The sequence below is a fragment of the Erpetoichthys calabaricus genome, chromosome 5 (genome assembly GCF_900747795.2).
Source record: "Erpetoichthys calabaricus chromosome 5, fErpCal1.3, whole genome shotgun sequence".
Lineage (NCBI taxonomy): Eukaryota > Metazoa > Chordata > Cladistia > Polypteriformes > Polypteridae > Erpetoichthys > Erpetoichthys calabaricus.
Genome location: NC_041398.2, coordinates 186,076,014 through 186,095,673, shown reverse-complemented (window position 1 = coordinate 186,095,673; position 19,660 = coordinate 186,076,014). Strand labels below are relative to the sequence as shown.

Here is a 19,660-nt window from a genome sequence, read left to right as displayed (position 1 = left end):
TGACTGTCAGTCAAAGTAAGGGAGGAACGGGTTAATTATTAAATGTAGGCTCACTGGTTTCAATACATTCTAACTTGTCAAAAAAAAAAAAAAAAAAAACAAACATTGGACGAGTCAGGAAGAATTACTGCTTGCCGAAGCAGAGGCTGATGAAAGGGTACTGCTAGAGGAGAGAAAATGAAGATATTTCAGCTATGACATAAAATTGCAGACAGCCAAAGATGATCGCTTTCATCTTTTGGAACTTTGTGTCCTCTGGGAAGCGTCACAATTAGATCCTCGCGGTGGCATCAAACGTTAAGACAGCAAAAGGTGGTGCAAGCTGTGGGTGACATTGGAGAGTAAATGATTTTTTAGCTTTTGTTGCATTACCTCTACAACTGCTGCCTCGTTATATAAAATCTCCTATAGATTAAATAAAAAAGTGATGTCTTTCTGCTTTATTGCATGTCTGCTCCCTTGGGGAGCAGATTTTAAGAGGAGGATTATTTTTGAACGGCATCATCTTTTTTCCACTGTATCTGACTGAGATGAATCCGCGAGGGGGTGTTGAAGCCGCCTTGTTTTTCTGTTAGGCAGCTCGAGACGAGGGAAACAAAACTTCGAAATGAAGCACAAAGTTGAACCAAAGTTCATCCTGATTTATTGTGAATTCCACAGCTTTCACGTTTTTATATATTTTTTTAACCTCAGTAGGCATTGGGAGGCACAAGCCCAATTTTCCTACACCTCCATATCTAACTGTGCAGAACAGTTTTCAAACAAGAGACTTTTCCATTTGCTTAATAATCACTCGAGAGTTGCTCCCATGTCTGTTTCTTTATATTCAAAGCACTGGCAATTTGAGATTTTCACTCAGGATCACACATTGAGTCCGGAACAGCAAACTTGCAGTCTCAAGGATTATTCAGTTAGCAGGATGGTGGTGCAGTGGCTAGCACTCACAATCCCATGATCCTCAGTTTGAAAGCCCCCCTCAGTCACCGTCTGGGTCCAGTTTGCACATTCTCTCTCAATGTCTGATATTCTGATTTTATACTAAACACATGTGGTTTACGTTAAGTGTCAACCCTCAATGTAACCCTTAATGGTGGGCGTGTGCTCGGCAAGGGTCTGCTGCCCCACATGAAGATGATTCTCGCTTTGTGTCCAGTTCTGCCAGGATAGACTGCACCTCCCCAGAACATTAAACCTGTATTAAGATGATTCCAATTTGTTAAATGTCTAAAATTACAACTGTCTCATCAAAAGAGAACTGGACTAAATGTCTACTGACAGGAAACATTAAAAGTTAGTAACACTGACCCTCCATCATTATCTTTCGATCAGATTCTAAACAAAAACATGTGTGCGGCCTGCAGGGAGTGCACCAAGCCCCAAAACCCCAAACATAACTACTACAGACACAGTCCTTGCTTCAAAACCACTTCTTTTATTTACAGCAAGCCTAACTTTCAGAGGTGTTGTGGTATGAAATTTTGCATCTAAGTTGATAAATATTTTGTATGTCTTTATTTGTAACTTAGGCAAAGCAATGTAATACTGTATTATTGTTATATCATTTGTCAGAACAGCAATGATTTGATCCTCCTCAGGACCCCCCCTCCCACTCCTTTAGGACTTGAGTTTAGGACTGTAATTTTATGATGGGATCGGGGGGGTTTGGGAGTACCTAAAACCAGGACTCTCAATGAACCCCCAGAGGAAAGCCAAATTACCCAGCTGGGAAGCATCAGCTTACCAAATGGTATTGAAGGCAGGTGTGAAACCATTGTGTCACACCAGAATTATATTGGTCTAAAGTTGCCTGTTTGGTTTTAAATCAGAAGCCATTAAGTACCATGACACCCTATTGGCTGTAGGGTTTGGACAGAGAATCTATAAATTTGGTTGCTTTACCCCTCCCTATCTCTCTGATACCATCATCATGAAGGAGCATCTCTCACACCATTTCCAAGAAAAGGACACCACAATGAAGAGCACAGCTCAGCAGCCATATTGAGACAGGCATGTGGCCTGTTCTGAAGAAAGCTCACCAAAAATTATGCCTTAACTAGAGACATTTTAACCCTTAAACCACCAGAACCAGCTATAGTCGGTTCCCAAAGCAATTTGCCAGCACGCCAGTGCCAAGTATATTTGGCAACGTACATTCGTTGAACGCCGCAACCGGCTAAAGTCAGTTCCCAGTGCAATTTGCGAGCACGCCGGAGCTGAGTATATTTGGCAACATACATTCATTGAACCCGCAACTGGCTAAACTTGGTTCCTAGTGCAATTTGCCAGCACGCTGGAGCTAAGTATATTCGGCAATGTAGATTCATTCAACGCTGCAACTGGCTATTGCTTCTCAGTGCGATTTGCCAGCACGCTGGAGCAGAGTATATTCTACGTACATTTATTGAACACCACAACCGGCTATAGTCGCTTCCCAGTGCAATTTGGCAGCATGCCGGAGCTGATCAGTAAGTGCCGTACATTTGTTGTGCAGCCAGCTCATGACCCACTGTCCTGTCCTTCCAGATGCCCATGCCTAACCAGTGTGTCCCCCTCATTCGTTGCTGGGACGCCAACCCTGGTGTAACTGCTACTGCACTGTCTTTCTGTAATCATGTTCTGGTGTGGAAGGGGAATATCACTGCATCCCCTGCTGACCTTCCTTTTATATGACCTGCTGGCCAGGTAAGAGAGCAGGATCTATCCAGGCAGGGAAGCAGGTTGATCCCTCACAATCGTTTCAGTTTTAACCTGGCTTGGCTCCATTGCACTTCGTAAAGATAAGCAGGTGTACATGAGCACTGGACTTTTAATAAATGTAAGGCTTTGCATTGACAAAACATATAATGTCATCTGTTCTTATCAGTTACTGTCAAGTGTACACAAAGTAATTCCTATCTGCATGTTTGACCAACACACGCACCATGCTGCCACTATCATTATCCGGCAGTCTGAGCCTCACAATGTAAGATATTTAAAATAACACTGCAAAAATGTAATACCACAGGACGAGCAAAACAGCCGAGTTTCCTTAAAAATACAGTTTTGCGAAAATTCGGCTAAAACTCATTTCACAAGTAATTTTACAACCATGACACACACTGTGGTAGCTGTGCTACCCATCTAAGGCAGGCAGAAGTCTAGGTAATCAACGTAAATCTCTGTTAACATTTGCAGTGCACCTATTATTGTACTGTGTTTTGTAGTTCATGTAATAATAAAATGCATTTCATTTGTCACGCCAACAAATGGAGAATCACAAACAGTTGTAGCAATAAAATGTGTTACTACAAAAGTTTGTGATGTGCCATCTGTTGAAATGATGGGAGACACAGCTATTGGACAAATATACAGACACTTTGATTTATTAAGGTGGATTTATTTTAGGCACAACACAGTAGTTTAGATTATGCTAGGGAGAGATACATGCTTGTGTGTTTTAAGCAAGTATTACTGTTTAAGCATGGTACTTAGGGGGCACCAGCTGGAGATACGAGGAATAAGAGGGAACAGGTTTGGGTGCTGCTTGGGTAGAAGTTAGTTGTTGTTAAGTTCAGAGAGAACTGATAGCTTGTTGGACAGGTGTCCATGGGAGAGACATATGGCCAAATGGGCAGTATCAGCACTATTGAGTAACTAAAAAAAAGCAAGTTCAAGAGCTGCTGAAGTTCTGTGTCATGGCTGTGATCAACTCTTCTGACCAGGGGAGCAGATGAGATTGAGTGGCCAAAGGAGCTTGTTGAAGACAGGAGGATCCAGGACATAGTGGCATTCGTCTAAGGGCAGGGCGCCGTAGGGACCTGTAGAGACCAACTGCTGTGGAAACTCGAACTATTCAGGTGGTAGTTCTGTTCTGCAGTTACCAGTTAAGGTGGCAGACCTGGATGCAGCATACTACTTGGGATTCCTGACAAACTAAAGTGGAGTACTTTCAGCCAACAAATCATTCAGCAGATGTGTGTCAAGAAACATTACTTGGGGTCCCTTATACCAACAGTAAAACATTTGCATAACACCTTATTGTGACTCAGAAGTTTTCTTTTTTTTTTAGTTATTCTGGTGTGTATTCAGACCAGTGTGTAGCTGATAGCTTTCTGTAACATCAAATGTATAGAGTTACTGTGATTGGTAAAATTTAGTGCCAATCTTATTTTCTAAAACATGTTACGTAAATGACAAAGTAAAATCATGATCCAAGTACATTATATGCTTTTCATATACTTAGTAAAAGCTGTTTACCTTCTTGCCTTTAAGCCTCAAGTTAGACTTGGTGTGGCATTTAATGATCCACTTTATAGTCCATCCATTCTTCCATTATTCAACCCGTTATATCCTAACACAGGGTCATGAGGGTCTGCTGGAGCCAATCCCAGCAAACACAGGGCGCAAGGCAGGAACAAATCCCTGGGCAGGGTGTCAGCCAACCGCAGTCCACTTTATAGTGTTAAGCCCAAATAACTTTAGGGGCGGTATTGTCTCGCCTTTCAGTACAATATACTGTATAACAGCATGCTGCAAAACCCATGAATATTTCTATGCATTTTGCCACTCTAAGGTAACTCATCAATATTCGTGAATGGGATGAAGCCTTTTATTAAAACACAGTAACATGTAAATGAGAAGCTGTAAAGTCAGTTTTGGAAAAAACTGAAATTGAATCATTATTTGAATTACACATAGTGCCCAAAGGAGGTGAATATCCTACAATGAACAAAAGATGTTTATTGAGACTTTTTTCATTCAGTTTAGAACAATGAAATCATATATGCAATGTTACGGAAGGGACTCTAGTCTGCGCTCATCATGCATCATTTTTTTTTAAACATTGGCCAGGATGGTAAAATAGTTTTTCTTCTGTGCTCTTTATACTAATCTTATGATTTCGTAAAGAAAGTAGACATTGTATTACAAGACTCTCTGAAACATTTAGTTATTGCCAATAAATTTTAATTTGTTTTCAATGATGACAATTTTAACAAGCTCTACATAGGGATTGGAAACCTTATTGACAAATTGTTCAAAAACCAAAAAAACAAATACTTACAATAAGCAGTCAAAAACTTTCACAAATAGTAAACTGTAAAATATTTTAATTTGCTTTAGAAAAAAAACACTCAAAAACTGTACAAAAATTAACAATGAAATAAAATTATGAATTAGCAAAGATGACAACAGTTAACAATTACACTATAAAAACATTTCTAAAATCCAACCATGTTTTTACACTCTTTTCTCCATTAAAAAGATAGTGGGAAGTCAAAGTCTACATCATTAAAATATGACAGAAAACAAATGATCAGAATTATTATTTTTACTGTTTAACACAATATAACATTTTTATTTTATAACAGTGTAAGAAACTACTGCAGGTTCACAGCGCATGTTCCGTAAGCTGTACACTCTTCCTGAAATGAAACCAAAAAATAGAAGAGTAAGTTTGTTTACAGAATTTAATTTCCCATTCTTATCTTTTAAACTATTACCTTTTGGAAGTAATATAACAAGAAAAAGAACTGATACTGCATTACCAAACAATTACAATATATAGTCAAGCTTAGCTTTTGGGAAATGTTAATTTAAACCATTTACTTTACTGTGTATTGCGCTGGATGTATTACATTTGCTTCACAATATACTGTTGCATTAAATCAGTTTGGTGTTTTATCCTATCAAAACATCAGTAACTTCTTGAATAAAAAAGTGCAGATGGGGAAACAAACAAGGCAAAAATATAGACCTACTTTCAGGGAGGTGTATATCTGTTATAATGTATATAAATATCAGTAGAGCTGTTATGAATGGATTTGCTTTTTAAAGCATATGCTGGGCATAAAATGGGTATTTCATTAAAATGAGCAGTTGACTTTATTAAAAGAGAATAATTAAAAAAACTCATGTACATTAAGTATATTTGCAAGTACTGGTTCAGCAATATTGTGTGTTTTTTTTTTACTTTGGAATGTTGTGACATATTTCAATCTGTCAAAACACCTTAGATTACACCTTAGGTCTATAACTGGATATTGTAGTATTTTAACTACAGGGGAGAAAACGTTTGGTACTGGTCAGGGCTGGCCAATAAACTATGCAACATAGGCAGTTGCCTAGGGTACTGTCACTTGAGGGGTGCCACTTATTAAAGTTAAGGGGTACACACTCGAGAGAGAGAGAGATGGAGTCATCGAACACTGATGATACAGAGTGGGTGCCGTTTATGAAAGTAGAAGTGCACAAACTCCTTAAAGCCCACAGTATATGCACAAAATGTGCACCTTTTGTGCTCTTCAAGGGGCATGTGTTCCATACACTGAGGTGGGCAACCCTCAACACCCACAGTTGTTGAAGTCTAATAATGTCTACTTGCTATAGACAAGGGAGGGGTAACATTAGTCAACCCCACCTAGGGCTCCAAATGGTACCAGTATAATTACGTGGCCAATCATCAGAGCTATCAATTGCTTCTGTCTGACCATTGCTCTCCAACCTGGATTTTGAAGTACTCTGCCATACATATATGACTTCTTAGCTGACGCACAGAAAATCTCTGAAAAAGTTGATACTTCCTGAAGGAAGAGTTAGGTTAAAACTGACTTACAATGGTTCTGGCAAACTAAATGCTCTAATCATTTGGTTTGTCTGTGCTAGCCTCTTGTCCAAAACTAAACTGAAAAAATTCCCGAAATATTATTTCAACAGCCTAAAACATGCTCCATCTAAGACACTTGTAATGATAAAAGGCCTAAAGGACAGCTGTGCAAGACAGTTAAGGTAAATTTTAAAAAGGCAAATCTGCTTGGAAAATTTCTGCTATATAAATCAATAAGTTATGCAAAAATGTTGACAGCATGTCTTATGCTTTTAAGTATGCGAAGCACCGTGCAGCATGTCGTTTCAGGAAGCAGCTGCACAAAAGATAGCAACGTGAAGATAATCTTTCAGCATTTTTAGACGAGCGTCCGTATCGTCTAGGTGTGCAAACAGCCCCCCTGCTCAATCCCCCTACGTCAGGATCAGAGAAAGTCAGCGCAAGAGAGAGAGAAAAGTAAGCTGGGTAGCTTCTCAGCCATCTGCCAATAGCGTCCCTTGTATGAAATCAACTGGGCAAACCAACTGAGGAAGCATGTACCAGAAATTAAAAGACCCATTGTCCGCAGAAATCCGCAATATATATTTAAATATGCTTACATATAAAATCCGCGATGGAGTGAAGCCGCGAAAGGCGAAGCACGATATAGCGAGGGATCACTGTATATCTATATCTATATATCTATACACACACTAGCAAAATACCCACGCTTCGCAGCGGAGAAGTAGTGTGTTAAAGAGGTTATGTAAACATATATATACATATATACATATATATATATATATATATACACATCTACATATACACATATCTACATATACAAATTTACACATCTACATATATATATATATATATATATATATATATATACACACACACACACTATATAGTGGTGTGAAAAACTATTTGCCCCCCTTCCTGATTTCTTATTCTTTTGCATGTTTGTCACACAAAATGTTTCTGATCATCAAACACATTTAACCATTAGTCAAATATAAACACAAGTAAACACAAACATGCAGTTTGTAAATGGTGGTTTTTATTATTTAGGGAGAAAAAAAAAATCCAAACCTACATGGCCCTGTGTGAAAAAGTAATTGCCCCCTGAACCTAATAACTGGTTGGGCCACCCTTAGCAGCAATAACTGCAATCAAGCGTTTGCGATAACTTGCAATGAGTCTTTCACAGCGCTCTGGAGGAATTTTGGCCCCACTCATCTTTGCAAAATTGTTTGTAATTCAGCTTTATTTGAGGGTTTTCTAGCATGAACCGCCTTTTAAGGTCATGCCATAGCATCTCAATTGGATTCAGGTCAGGACTTTGACTAGGCCACTCCAAAGTCTTCATTTTGTTTTTCTTCAGCCATTCAGAGGTGGATTTGCTGGTGTGTTTTGGGCCATTGTCCTGTTGCAGCACCCAAGATCGCTTCAGCTTGAGTTGACGAACAGATGGACGGACATTCTCCTTCAGGATTTTTTGGTAGACAGTAGAATTCATGGTTCCATCTATCACAGCAAGCCTTCCAGGTCCTGAAGCAGCAAAACAACCCCAGACCATCACACTACCACCACCATACTTTACTGTTGGTATGATGTTCTTTTTCTGAAATGCTGTGTTCCTTTTACGCCAGATGTAACGGGACATTTGCCTTCCAAAAAGTTCAACTTTTGTCTCATCAGTCCACAAGGTATTTTCCCAAAAGTCTTGGCAATCATTGAGATGTTTCTTAGCAAAATTGAGACGAGCCCTAATGTTCTTTTTGCTTAACAGTGGTTTGCGTCTTGGAAATCTGCCATGCAGGCCGTTTTTGCCCAGTCTCTTTCTTATGGTGGAGTCGTGAACACTGACCTTAATTGAGGCAAGTGAGGCCTGCAGTTCTTTAGACGTTGTCCTGGGGTCTTTTGTGACCTCTCGGATGAGTCGTCTCTGCGCTCTTGGGGTAATTTTGGTCGGCCGGCCACTCCTGGGAAGGTTCACACTGTTCCATGTTTTTTGCCATTTGTGGATAATGGCTCTCTCACTGTGGTTCGCTGAGTCCCAAAGCTTTAGAAATGGCTTTATAACCTTTACCAGACTGATAGATCTCAATTACTTTCGTTCTCATTTGTTCCTGAATTTCTTTGGATCTTGGCATGATGTCTAGCTTTTGAGGTGCTTTTGGTCTACTTCTCTGTGTCAGGCAGCTCCTATTTAAGTGATTTCTTGATTGAAACAGGTGTGGCAGTAATCAGGCCTGGGGGTGGCTACGGAAATTGAACTCGGGTGTGATACACCACAGTTAGGTTATTTTTTAACAAGGGGGCAATTACTTTTTCACACAGGTTTGGATTTTTTTTCTCCCTAAATAATAAAAACCATCATTTAAAAACTGCATTTTGTGTTTACTTGTGTTATATTTGACTAATAGTTAAATGTGTTTGATGATCAGAAACATTTTGTGTGACAAACATGCAAAAGAATAAGAAATCAGGAAGGGGGCAAATAGTTTTTCACACCACTGTGTGTGTGTATATATATATATATATATATATATATATATATATACACACACACACACACACACACACACACACACACACACACACACGCCACGGTGCCTTCAGTTGTGAGAAGCAGATCATAGAATGGTTGAAGATAGTTTACTGTCAAATAATGCAAAGAGTACGCGACACGTGTTTCACCCTAATTCTTGGCTCATCAGGCGTACACACTCACTGCACTCGCTTACGGGAATCGAACCTCGGCGCTGGAGGCGAAGCCCCTAACATTGCGTCACGGCGTGTGGTTCGTTTATTTCACAGCATGTAGATCGGGGTAATTACATTCACGGCATTCGTAGTCTGAACCACAATCTGATTGTATGGGTGGTTACGTACCAGGTAACGCTTATGGTTGGCCAGCAAGTCAGCTAACATCAGCCACGGTGCTTTCAGTTGTGAGAAGCAGATCATAGAATGGTCACACATGCACGTCTAAGGGTCAATTTCTGGGCTCATATGAGGTAAGCAATACCACTCCAACACACCAGGGGGACGATCGCTAACTCTCATATCTCTCTCATCCCCCACTGCTTGGAGAAGACGTCTAATGAGGGCAAATGACCACACTCCTTTGGTGAGGTGCTCCCAAAAGGTGGCGTCACATTCAAGAGATGAGTTAACCGCGTTACGGGAATCTGAACCTATGACTGGACCGATCTCCAGAGCCTATTGTTTGTTAACCCTGTGCGCTTTCACCTATGTTATTTTCAATTCTTTTTTGCTTTGCAAATAAACAGGGTGGCCTGGCATGGACCCCAACATTTTTTTTTTTTTTTTTTTTTTGAGTCCTGTCCTTCCCTTGACCTATGACACTAGATACCACAAAACTCTCATTTATGGACATTAAATAGTACAAGTTATTTAAAACTTTTATTGATTGTGGCATAAAGTTATAAATTTAATTACCCTGGATACAAAATATCACATTTTCCACTAGCCAATATGATTTAGGTCAGAAAATGTCAAAGAACCCATATTAAGATTAAAGCTCTCTCGGTCTGCCATAAAACTCTCTCCACAACTGTAACCCCAACATATCCCAATCCAAAAAAGAAAACTTTTCAGGATTACAAGTTTTTGTAATTGTTCAAATTCAGTTTTATTCAAGAATCCAAGAATAAAACTGAATAAAAAAAAATCATTCAAATGATATTTTGATGTGAATGTCTGCGTGTGAAGAAAAGTTAACATCCACCATAGACATTGCAGTATTTGTTTGCTCTACAAGACACCACAAAGAAATGACTGAGCCGAGTTTGTGTGTCTGCTTTTATCCCTAAGCGCAACTTTTACAAGTACCATAAATTTAAACTCACATCAAATATATGTTTTAATTATGAAATAATTATTATAGTAGATCTCTACTCAAAGTGCTAAATGCAAGGATGACGCAAGATTTGAACCTGCTACCCCTGAGATTGCTAAGCGGTACCTTTTCCACTGCGACATCAGTGTAGATCTGTGACAGAACAGTGTTACCACTGTAAGAACTGGTTGAAAATCCATCCATCCATTTTCCAACCCGCTGAATCCGAACACAGGGTCACGGGGGTCTGCTGGAGCCAATCCCAGCCAACACAGGGCAAAAGGCAGGGAACCAATCCTGGGCAGGTGAACCCGGGTCTTCTAACTGCAAGGCAGCAGCGCTACCACTACGCCACCATGCCGCCCCTGGTTGAAAATGAAATGCTCAAACACACAGGTGTGCGAATGTCTTTTACTTTGTACCGACTGATAGTTGGGGTTCAGCAACACGTCAACCGAGCAACTTGTTTTTCTTTGGTTTTATTCTTGAATAAAAGCATACTTATTTTGTTATACCTTTTGTGAAAGTGTTTATTTGATATTTGAGCTTCAGTCTTCACACATCCTATACTTCACGTTAAAATTATGTTGTCATTACTACAACATATAATAAAATTTTCTGTTTTAATCATGTGCTCAGCATTTCTTGCCTGGCATTTCTTGTCATTTTATATTTACACAGATCGTTGTAGACACAGAACACACATGAAATGTATGTATTGGATGTGGTGCACTGCTAAGAGTGCTTAGTGATTTACACAAGAATACTGTGGCTAGTGGCAGTACCCAGTCAGGACGCCCTGAAGGACTGGAAGAGGGATTACACCTCCTCTGGACCATGAGGGGGCAGCCACCCTGGTTGGTATGGGGACCATGGGAACAGAGCATGGAAGCTCAACCCTATAGAGGCCCGTGGTCACCGCCAGGGGCCGCCCAGATGCCTGAAGAACCCTGGCTGTCAGCACTTCCGCCACATCCGGAGGTGCTGGCGGAAGGAATACCAGGGACACCCGGAGTGCTTCCAGGTGCTCAGCCGGCACTTGGCGGAAGTTCATAGGGAGGCACCTGGAGCACGTCCAGGTGAGCATAAAAGGGGCCACTTCCCTCCATTCGACGGCTGGATTCGGGTGGAAGAGGACAGAACTCGGTAGAGAGGAGTGGAGGCGGTCAGGAAGAGAGGAAAAGAGGCCTGGACTAAGGGTGATTGGTGCTGGGGCACTGGGTTGTGCGTGGCACTTGTAATATAGTAAAATATGAATAAACGTGTGTTGGTGCTTGAACCATCGGTGTCTGTCTGTCTGTGTCCGGGCGATCTTCCACAAAACCTACCGCTTTGCCTGGTAACTCTTCAGGGAGTGAACGTAGAAATAATGCATTGCCACAAGTACTTAGGGTTCGACATCAATGACAGGATGGACTGGTCTCATAATACAGAGGAATTAAATAAAGGGCAGAGCAAACTTTTTTTCTTAAAACACTGCATTCCTTTAATGTGGATAGTGACATTCTACAACTCTGTATTTGGCCATTGTGATTTTCTACACTGTGGTTTGTTGGGCCAGTAAAACATCACTTCAAGTGTCATATCAACAAGCGAATTAAAAAGGCTGGTTCAGTTATGGGACCATGCCCTCGACCTGCTGGAGGTAATTAGCAGAGGAGAGCATGAAGACAAAAATGATGGCCATTATAAACAATGCTGCACATCCTCTCTTGATATACTAGTGGCCTTCTACAAATTACTAAAAAAAAAAGATAGTAAATAATACTTGTAGAATTCCAAAAATAATGTTCTTACTCCATTTACTGACTAAAAAAAGGCACAAATAATTTTTTCCCCAATTTTGTAGATTACAATATCACTTCAAAAACTTAGAAGCCTCAGAAAGTCAAAAATACTCACCTTTGGGAACATAAAAAATATCACCTGCTGATAAAGGGAACTCTTGTTTACCCATCTGTACATGAATATCACCAAGCAGAATAGTGAATACCTGAAAAAATCAGTAAAATAAGTTAAGCATTAAAGATACATTTTCAGGTACCATAAAATGAAATACCAAGTAACACAAAAGAAATATTTGGATGTACTGCAGTGACACAGTGCCAAAAATACCAAAAGTTTAAGAATGTGACTTTTGAGGTATTGAATAATCTAGTGATGTGTCGTTCGCGAACGAGCCGGCTCTAAGAGCCGATGCTTTGAAGCGAACGAGAGGAGCCGATGCCCGTCGAGCAGAGCCGAAGCTTCAGCCGCTCCAGCTCAGCTCTGCTGAAAATCCATTCGGCAGGGGCGGGACTTTACTTATATGGGCGCACAGAACATTGGCTCATAATGCCGGCTAGTTCACGAACAACACATCGGACTAGGATCATACCATTATGTGAAAGAAGAAAGGGGGGCAGATGCTCTGAAGACAGCGAGTGTTGGTACAGGCCAGGTACACAGAGCAACTGTGTCACTCTGTGTACCTGTCGCTGCGACAGACGAGGAGCCAGATTTAAATGCAAGCACATCGTGAAGAAAAAAAGAAGAGTGAAGAAATGAGTGAAAGTCGAAAAATAAGCAGCATCTGGCTGCATTTCAGTGATATTGGAGACTGCAAAGCTAAGTGCAGAATTTGTAATATGAAAATATCAGTTAGAGCAGGGTCAACAACAAACCTGCACAGACATATAAGAACCACCCACCCATCCGTGCAACTGAAGGAGAGCGTGCCCTCTCTCCTGCCATCCACTGACCCTGAAAACTGCAGGTTTAACACGGTCTTCAGTTCAAACCAAAATAAGCACATTTATTCCAAAACAAATGACGCCAAACAAACAAATAAGTGTCGATGAGGAGCTGGCTACAATGATAGCTGGCGACTTTTAACCATTTTCCATTGTGGAGGACAGAGGATTTACAACTTTTGTACAGGCCTTAAACCCCATGTATGTTCTCCCTAGCAGAAAAACTTTGTCCCAAACAATTATTCCATAACTATATATCTGAGGATGGAGTACAACACTGTGCTTTCAGAAACCACTGCTCTGGAAAAAAGGTGGCATTTAATGACAAAAGAGCTGTGGATGAGGCATTTCAAAGAATAAGTGCAGCAGCAGCAAGATGCAACCCCAGCAGCCTGTCTGCTCCATCATCAGAGGGCCAAGAGGAAGAAATTGGAGCAGGGGCGTGTTCACAGGAACCACAAGCTTCTGCTGTGTGGAGGTTCTTTGACAAAAGAGCAACAGGAGACACTGCAAGGAGAAATCCCACAGCTGATGCTATGCTGGAGTTGAGGTCCTATCTTGAGGAGCCCCTCATCCAAAGATCTGAAGCTGGTGGGAGGCCAAGGCTGCAGTCTACCCATGCCTGGTTAAGGTAATGGTAGGAAGACTTTGCATTGTCGCTACATCGGTCCCCTCAGAAAGAGTCTTTTCAAAAACAGGTCAAATAATCACAGAGAGGAGAAATCGCATCAGCCCATCTAAGCTGAGGCATCTGGCATTTCTGAATGCCAACCTGGCCTAAAAACTTTTATTCAAAGAGTCATAGTGTTGTGTTGTTGTTGTTGTTGAGTTTGGCCTTTATTTAATTTGTTTGCTGTGTTTTTCTGTTAAGTTGTTCATTTAAAGCTTTTATTAAAATGTTAAACAATAGTAACTGTGTATTTATTGTAATGAAAAATCGCATAAAAATATGTAATGTCTGAAAACAATGAATAAGAAATTGTTTAGGCTATACACAAACCATTCATAATTGCTTAATTAGGCTAAAATATAAGCATCCACGTGATACTAAACGAAGAGCCATTCGGGAGCCATAAGAGCCGGCTCTTTAAAGGGAGCCGATCCAAAAGAGCCAAAGCTTTGAAAAGAGCCGGAGTTCCCATCACTAGAATAATCATGTAAGCATATCTTGAGGCACAATGTGAGTGCTGAGCTATGTCATGAGGTGAACTTGTAGAGCTAATCTGTAGCTGAGGCAGCTAAGGCAGAGATAAGGTAGGAGTTCATCTGGTTTACACTAAAAATTTCAAAACATACTATGCTGCCACCTAATAGGTATTTGTGATATGACAACCTTGCAATACTGATTTTGTAATAAATCTGTTACATACATTCATAGTCACGCACACACAAGACAACAACAGGTGTTTTCACAGGTTAATTCTCACTATCCAATTGTTACACTGCTACAGCTATAGCTACATGTAGTGTGAATGCTTTATTATGGTAACCAACTATGGAGACAAATATTCCTATTACACAGAGTATTTTCTTTTGATCTATGTGGTAGATATTACCAACCATTTTGCATCCAATTTTGTTTCTTGTGGGACTTGTATTTGCCTTGTTAGTGAGAGGCCATGCTTTTATTGTGCTTCCAGTTACTGCTTTAGATGGCACATTTTGTTGCATTGTATTTTCAATATACCCTAAGTTCTTGTCTATAAGCCGGACTCATGTATTAGCCGGAGACCAAAAATCATACGAATTTTTAAAATAAATCGTATCATAGATAAGCCGGACTCATGGATAAGCCGAACGTACTATAACCTATAACTAATAGAAGGGAGGGAGGTCAGTGGTCTCACTCGCGCCCATTTAATTTCTTTAAGGGGGGGAGAGAGTGTGAGATATTGCCGTCTCTCTCACTCCCCGCATGGCGCGGTTGGAGCGGCCGGAGCGCGTTCTTTCTGCTCTGGGCGTCGCCGAGTCAACACGAGCGCGTAGCGGTCATTTAAATTGTGATTTTATATGTAAGCATATTTAAATATATATCGCGGATTTCTGCGGACAATGGGTCTTTTAATTTCTGGTACATGCTTCCTCAGTTGGTTTGCCCAGTTGATTTCATACAAGGGACGCTATTGGCAGATGGCTGAGAAGCTACCCGGCTTACTGTTCTCTCTCTCTTGCGCTGACTATCTGTGATCCTGACGTATGGGGATTGAGCAGGGGGGGCTGTTTGCACACCTAGACGATACGGACGCTCGTCTAAAAATGCTGAAAGATTATCTTCACGTTGCTATCTTTTGTAAAGCTGATTCCTGAAAAGACATGCTGCACAGTGCTTCGCATACTTAAAAGCTCGAAGGCACGTATTGATTTTTGACTGAAAAACAAACTTCCCTCTCTCTCTCTTTGTCTGCTCCTGACGGAGGGGGTGTGAGCTGCCGCCTTCAACAGCTTTGTGCCGCGGTGCTTCGCATACTTAAAAGCCAACAGACATATTGATTAGTTTGCTTCACTCCTTTGAAGAGGAAGATATGTTTGCATTCTTTTAATTGTGAGACGGAACTGTCATCTCTGTCTTGTCATGGAGCACAGTTTTAAACTTTTGAAAAAGAGACAAATGTTTGTTTGCAGTGTTTGAATAAACGTTCCTGTCTCTCTACAACCTCCTGTGTTTCTGCGCAAATCTTGACCCAAGCATGACAATATAAAATAAACCATATAAACATATGGTTTCTACTTCGCGGATATTCTTATTTCGCGGGTGGCTTCTGGAACGCAACCCCCGCGATGGATGTATAAGCCGGACTTATGTATAAGCCGATATTCTATTTTTTCATTTTCACAACTTTTTTCCTTAGATAAGCCGCGGCTTATTGACAAGAACTTAGGGTATAATGTTTTAGAAACATTCTCATTTGTAATACAGATAAAAAAATAAAGAGACTGGATGTTACAATCCCTAATGTTTCTACACCACAATCGTCTTCTGAGGGAGTTGTTTGGAGATGGCCACTACTTGACGTTGCCACCAAGAGGACACATTGTCAGTTGTGCACATCAGCATCATTGGGTGTTTTGGCCTTTTATCACAAGACACCCTTCGCTAAGGCAGGCCCACCACAGGCTGATCGAATCTGGGTTATGTCTCATGGTCAGCTGGTCACCTTGGCAGTCCAAACAGCATCTTTCCTTTTCAGTCACAGCCAGTGCCTGCTCCTTTCAGTGGTGTTATCCAGCTCTTTGATTGCTTTCCTGTGTTCCTACCTTCTGACACCTATTTTTTTGAAGAACTTTGCTGTCAAACTGGCTACAGATCCCTTGCACTCCACTTCTACTGGGCATACTTTCAACTTCCATCCTCTGCTTTGGCTGCTAGGTTGGAATACAGTAAAACTTCTTATGTTTAAGAACTTCGTCGACCACATCCTCCCAAGGAACAGTTAGCTCAATGATGTAGGCATGTTTGCTGGAGATTGATTAGAGGATTAGTCTGGTCACAGTGTGCTTGTTGCAATCTCTGATGGGAAAATAAGTCTCCGATTTAGGTCCACTTGCATTTCCCATTCTTTGAATGCATTCAGTGGTCCTGACTTGTGAGGTTTGTCTTCAGTTTTCCCCCTTCCTGGATAAAGGATGGAGGTTAACAGGGCACTATCTAGTTGTTAAGAGGTATGGCGTTGATGGTTACTCACTTGCACTCAAGTTCAGTTGCCAATAGCTTTAACACTTAATTATGTCATCAGGCGTATCTACCTTGTATTAGGCTGGTCTTGCATCTGACCAAGATGTGCTTAAGGGTTTCTGGAGCTCTACACAGAGGACAAGTTGGATTCTCTGCCAGTCAGAGATTTAAGTTTATGGGAGAGGGCAGGATATCAAATGTGGCCTTGATGATAAAACTTAGCCTATTTAACTTCATGCTCCAGTCTGCTCCATGTGAGTTTACTCTCCTGAACACCCTCCCACCTCATCCAGAGGCCATGTCTTGCGACACCTATGGCTTTGGACCACCTGGCTGCTTCTTCCTGTCGACACACCTCCTCTATTACCATGGTCAGATGTTCATTTGGGGTTGTCTTCTGCCAGGTAGAAGTTTTTGTTTCCAGGCCAAAGCCTCTTGGACCATGTTTGATGTGGCCTGCTTTATCTCGGTGCTGGAGGGCAGATTTATAATCCAGTACAGCTACAACTGGAGTCCACTTCTTCCTTCTTGCCAAGGTAGAAGCAACTCACTTGTGAGTTCACCAGTTCACCAGTCTCTCCAGTTGCTTGGCATGCAATAGTGTTACCTTGCACAAGGTACTGTAACTGGCGATAGAGTCGTGGTAGCAACCCAAACTTAAAACACCACAGCTTTAAATATCCTGGTAGAGCAGTGTCGTTAATTTGCTTGCAGCTGTTGACTGTATCCTGACTGAGTTGTTCCAGTTTCAGAGTATCTTTCAGGTCTGCATTATACCAACTTCCGAAGGTCCTGATGCGCTTTCTTCAAAATTGTTGGAATTAGTTGATTATTCACATAGCAACGTTCATCTGTGGGCTCTCTTCAGAATTGTTGTAATTTTATCATTATTGATACAGAAACGTTCATCTGTGAGTTGGTCTTTGACAACTGAAATTTCCATTTGTATGGCATTGTGTTTCAACTGTTTGCATGAGTGCTGATAATTACAAATTATGTGACACTTTCAAGTCTTATTAAGTGACTGAGTGTACATCTACATCATGAGGTGAGGGGGGAAAAGCAAGGATTTCCCTCATTTTATAATTAGTTCTAGTGAATTTAATGGTTTCACTAGTTCTTGTTATAGTACTGTACTCTCAGCAGTCAGTGGCAGTAGTAGTTTTATCTATAAATTTAAATTCATATAGTTCTCATATCAGTAAATGTGCAATGTAGTGATAAGCAAACCTCTTTGAATTTACCTTGGCTTGAATTCGGGAAAATCACAGACATGTTTGTGAACTTCACTGAACTCTGCTAAACTGCACTGAAGTTAATGGGGAAGAAAGTAGTAAACTTGTTTTGTGTGGATTATAATGGTGCAATGTTTTTTTAAGTGTCCCTGAGAGTTACGGAAAAGTTTGCCAACTATGCAGGACCAATTAAGGTGCCAAAATATGTGATCTGAGCTGTGAGGATGAAATGCTAACCACTGTGCTCCAAACAACAAAAAGACACAGACAGAAAAATACCACATGGGTTAGCATGGGACTTTCTTGCTCCACTATTAGAAGTCGTGGCTCTGGCCAAAGTCGAAAGGTCTTTTTTGTTATCTCTTGTATCTCTGTAGATGCTTTGCATGTTCTCCCACCAAATAGAAAGAAATACACTGTAAACAGTAATAAATCTTTTGTTCTTATTATTTCACTATGTGTCTCAATGTTTTCTAATTGGAGGAAAAGGTCCTCCCAGTCTTGAAAGAAGTTTTTTGCTGGGCACATGACTAATCTGCATCCATAATTTGCCATACAGTGCTGATGCACAGGGATTAGTGTTATTAACCCAGTGGCAGCACTTTTTTAAATGCAAGGGTGATGAAAATCTGGCAGATTGACGGCAGGACGCATTTTACCTTTTTAAGTTCATTGATGATCCATGACCAGCAATCAAAGAGCCCAGCGTTTGAAACAACTGTTGAGTGGAAGAAACTAGGAAAAATATCATACAGCACTGTCAAGCACTTCTGTGGAAGGTGGGGATTAGCGCCACTCTGTATCTGAAACACTACCTCTGTCCATAAATATTTGGACAGAGACAACTTTTTTTCTAATTTTGGTTCTGTACATTACCACAATGAATTTTAAATGAAACAACTCAGATGCACTTGAAGCGTAGACTTTCAACTTTAATTCAGTGGGGTGAACAAAACGATTGCATATAAATGTGAGGCAACTAAAGCATGTTTTTAACACAATCCTTTCATTTCAGAGGCTCAAAAGTAATTGGACAATTGACTCAAAGGCTATTTAATGGGCAGGTGTGGGCAAGTCCGTCGTTATGTTATTATCAATTAAGCAGATAAAAGGCCTGGAGTTGATTTGAGGTGTGGTGCTTGCATGTGGAAGATTTTGCTGTGAACAGACAACATGTGGTCAAAGGAGCTCTCCATGCAGAAGAATGCAGAAAGAAGCCATCCTTAAGCTGCGAAAACAGAAAAAACCCATCTGAGAAATTGCTACAATATTACGAGTGGCAAAATCTACAGTTTGGTACATCCTGAGAAAGAAAGCAAGCACTGGTAAACTCAGCAACGCAAAAAGACCTGGAAGTCCATGGAAGACAACAGTGGTGGATGATCGCAGAACCATTTCCAAGGTGAAGAGAAACCCCTTCACAACAGCCAACAAAGTGAACAACACTCTCCAGGGGGTAGGCATATCGATATCCAAGTCTACCACAAAGAGAAGACTGCATGAAAGTAAATACAGAGGGTGCACTTCAAGGTGCAAGCCACTCATAAGCCTCAAGAATAGAAAGGCTAGATTGGACTTTGCTAAAGAATA

The 19,660-nt window shown here is 40.8% G+C and overlaps 1 protein-coding gene across 3 annotated transcripts in view; it reads right to left on the bottom strand.

Moving 5' to 3' along the window:
- Positions 1–4,922: 4,922 nt before the first annotated feature.
- The window catches only part of LOC114642632 (centromere protein C-like), a 266,767-nt gene continuing 252,029 nt past the window's right edge, over positions 4,923–19,660 (bottom strand). For all 3 annotated transcript variants that reach the window (XM_051928078.1, XM_051928079.1, XM_051928080.1), the window contains 2 exons: positions 12,333–12,423; positions 4,923–5,402 (listed from right to left, as the gene is read on the bottom strand). In XM_051928078.1, the coding sequence (XP_051784038.1) occupies positions 5,335–5,402; positions 12,333–12,423 (159 nt within the window). In that variant the 3' untranslated portion in view covers positions 4,923–5,334. The remainder of the gene's footprint in view (positions 5,403–12,332; positions 12,424–19,660) is intronic.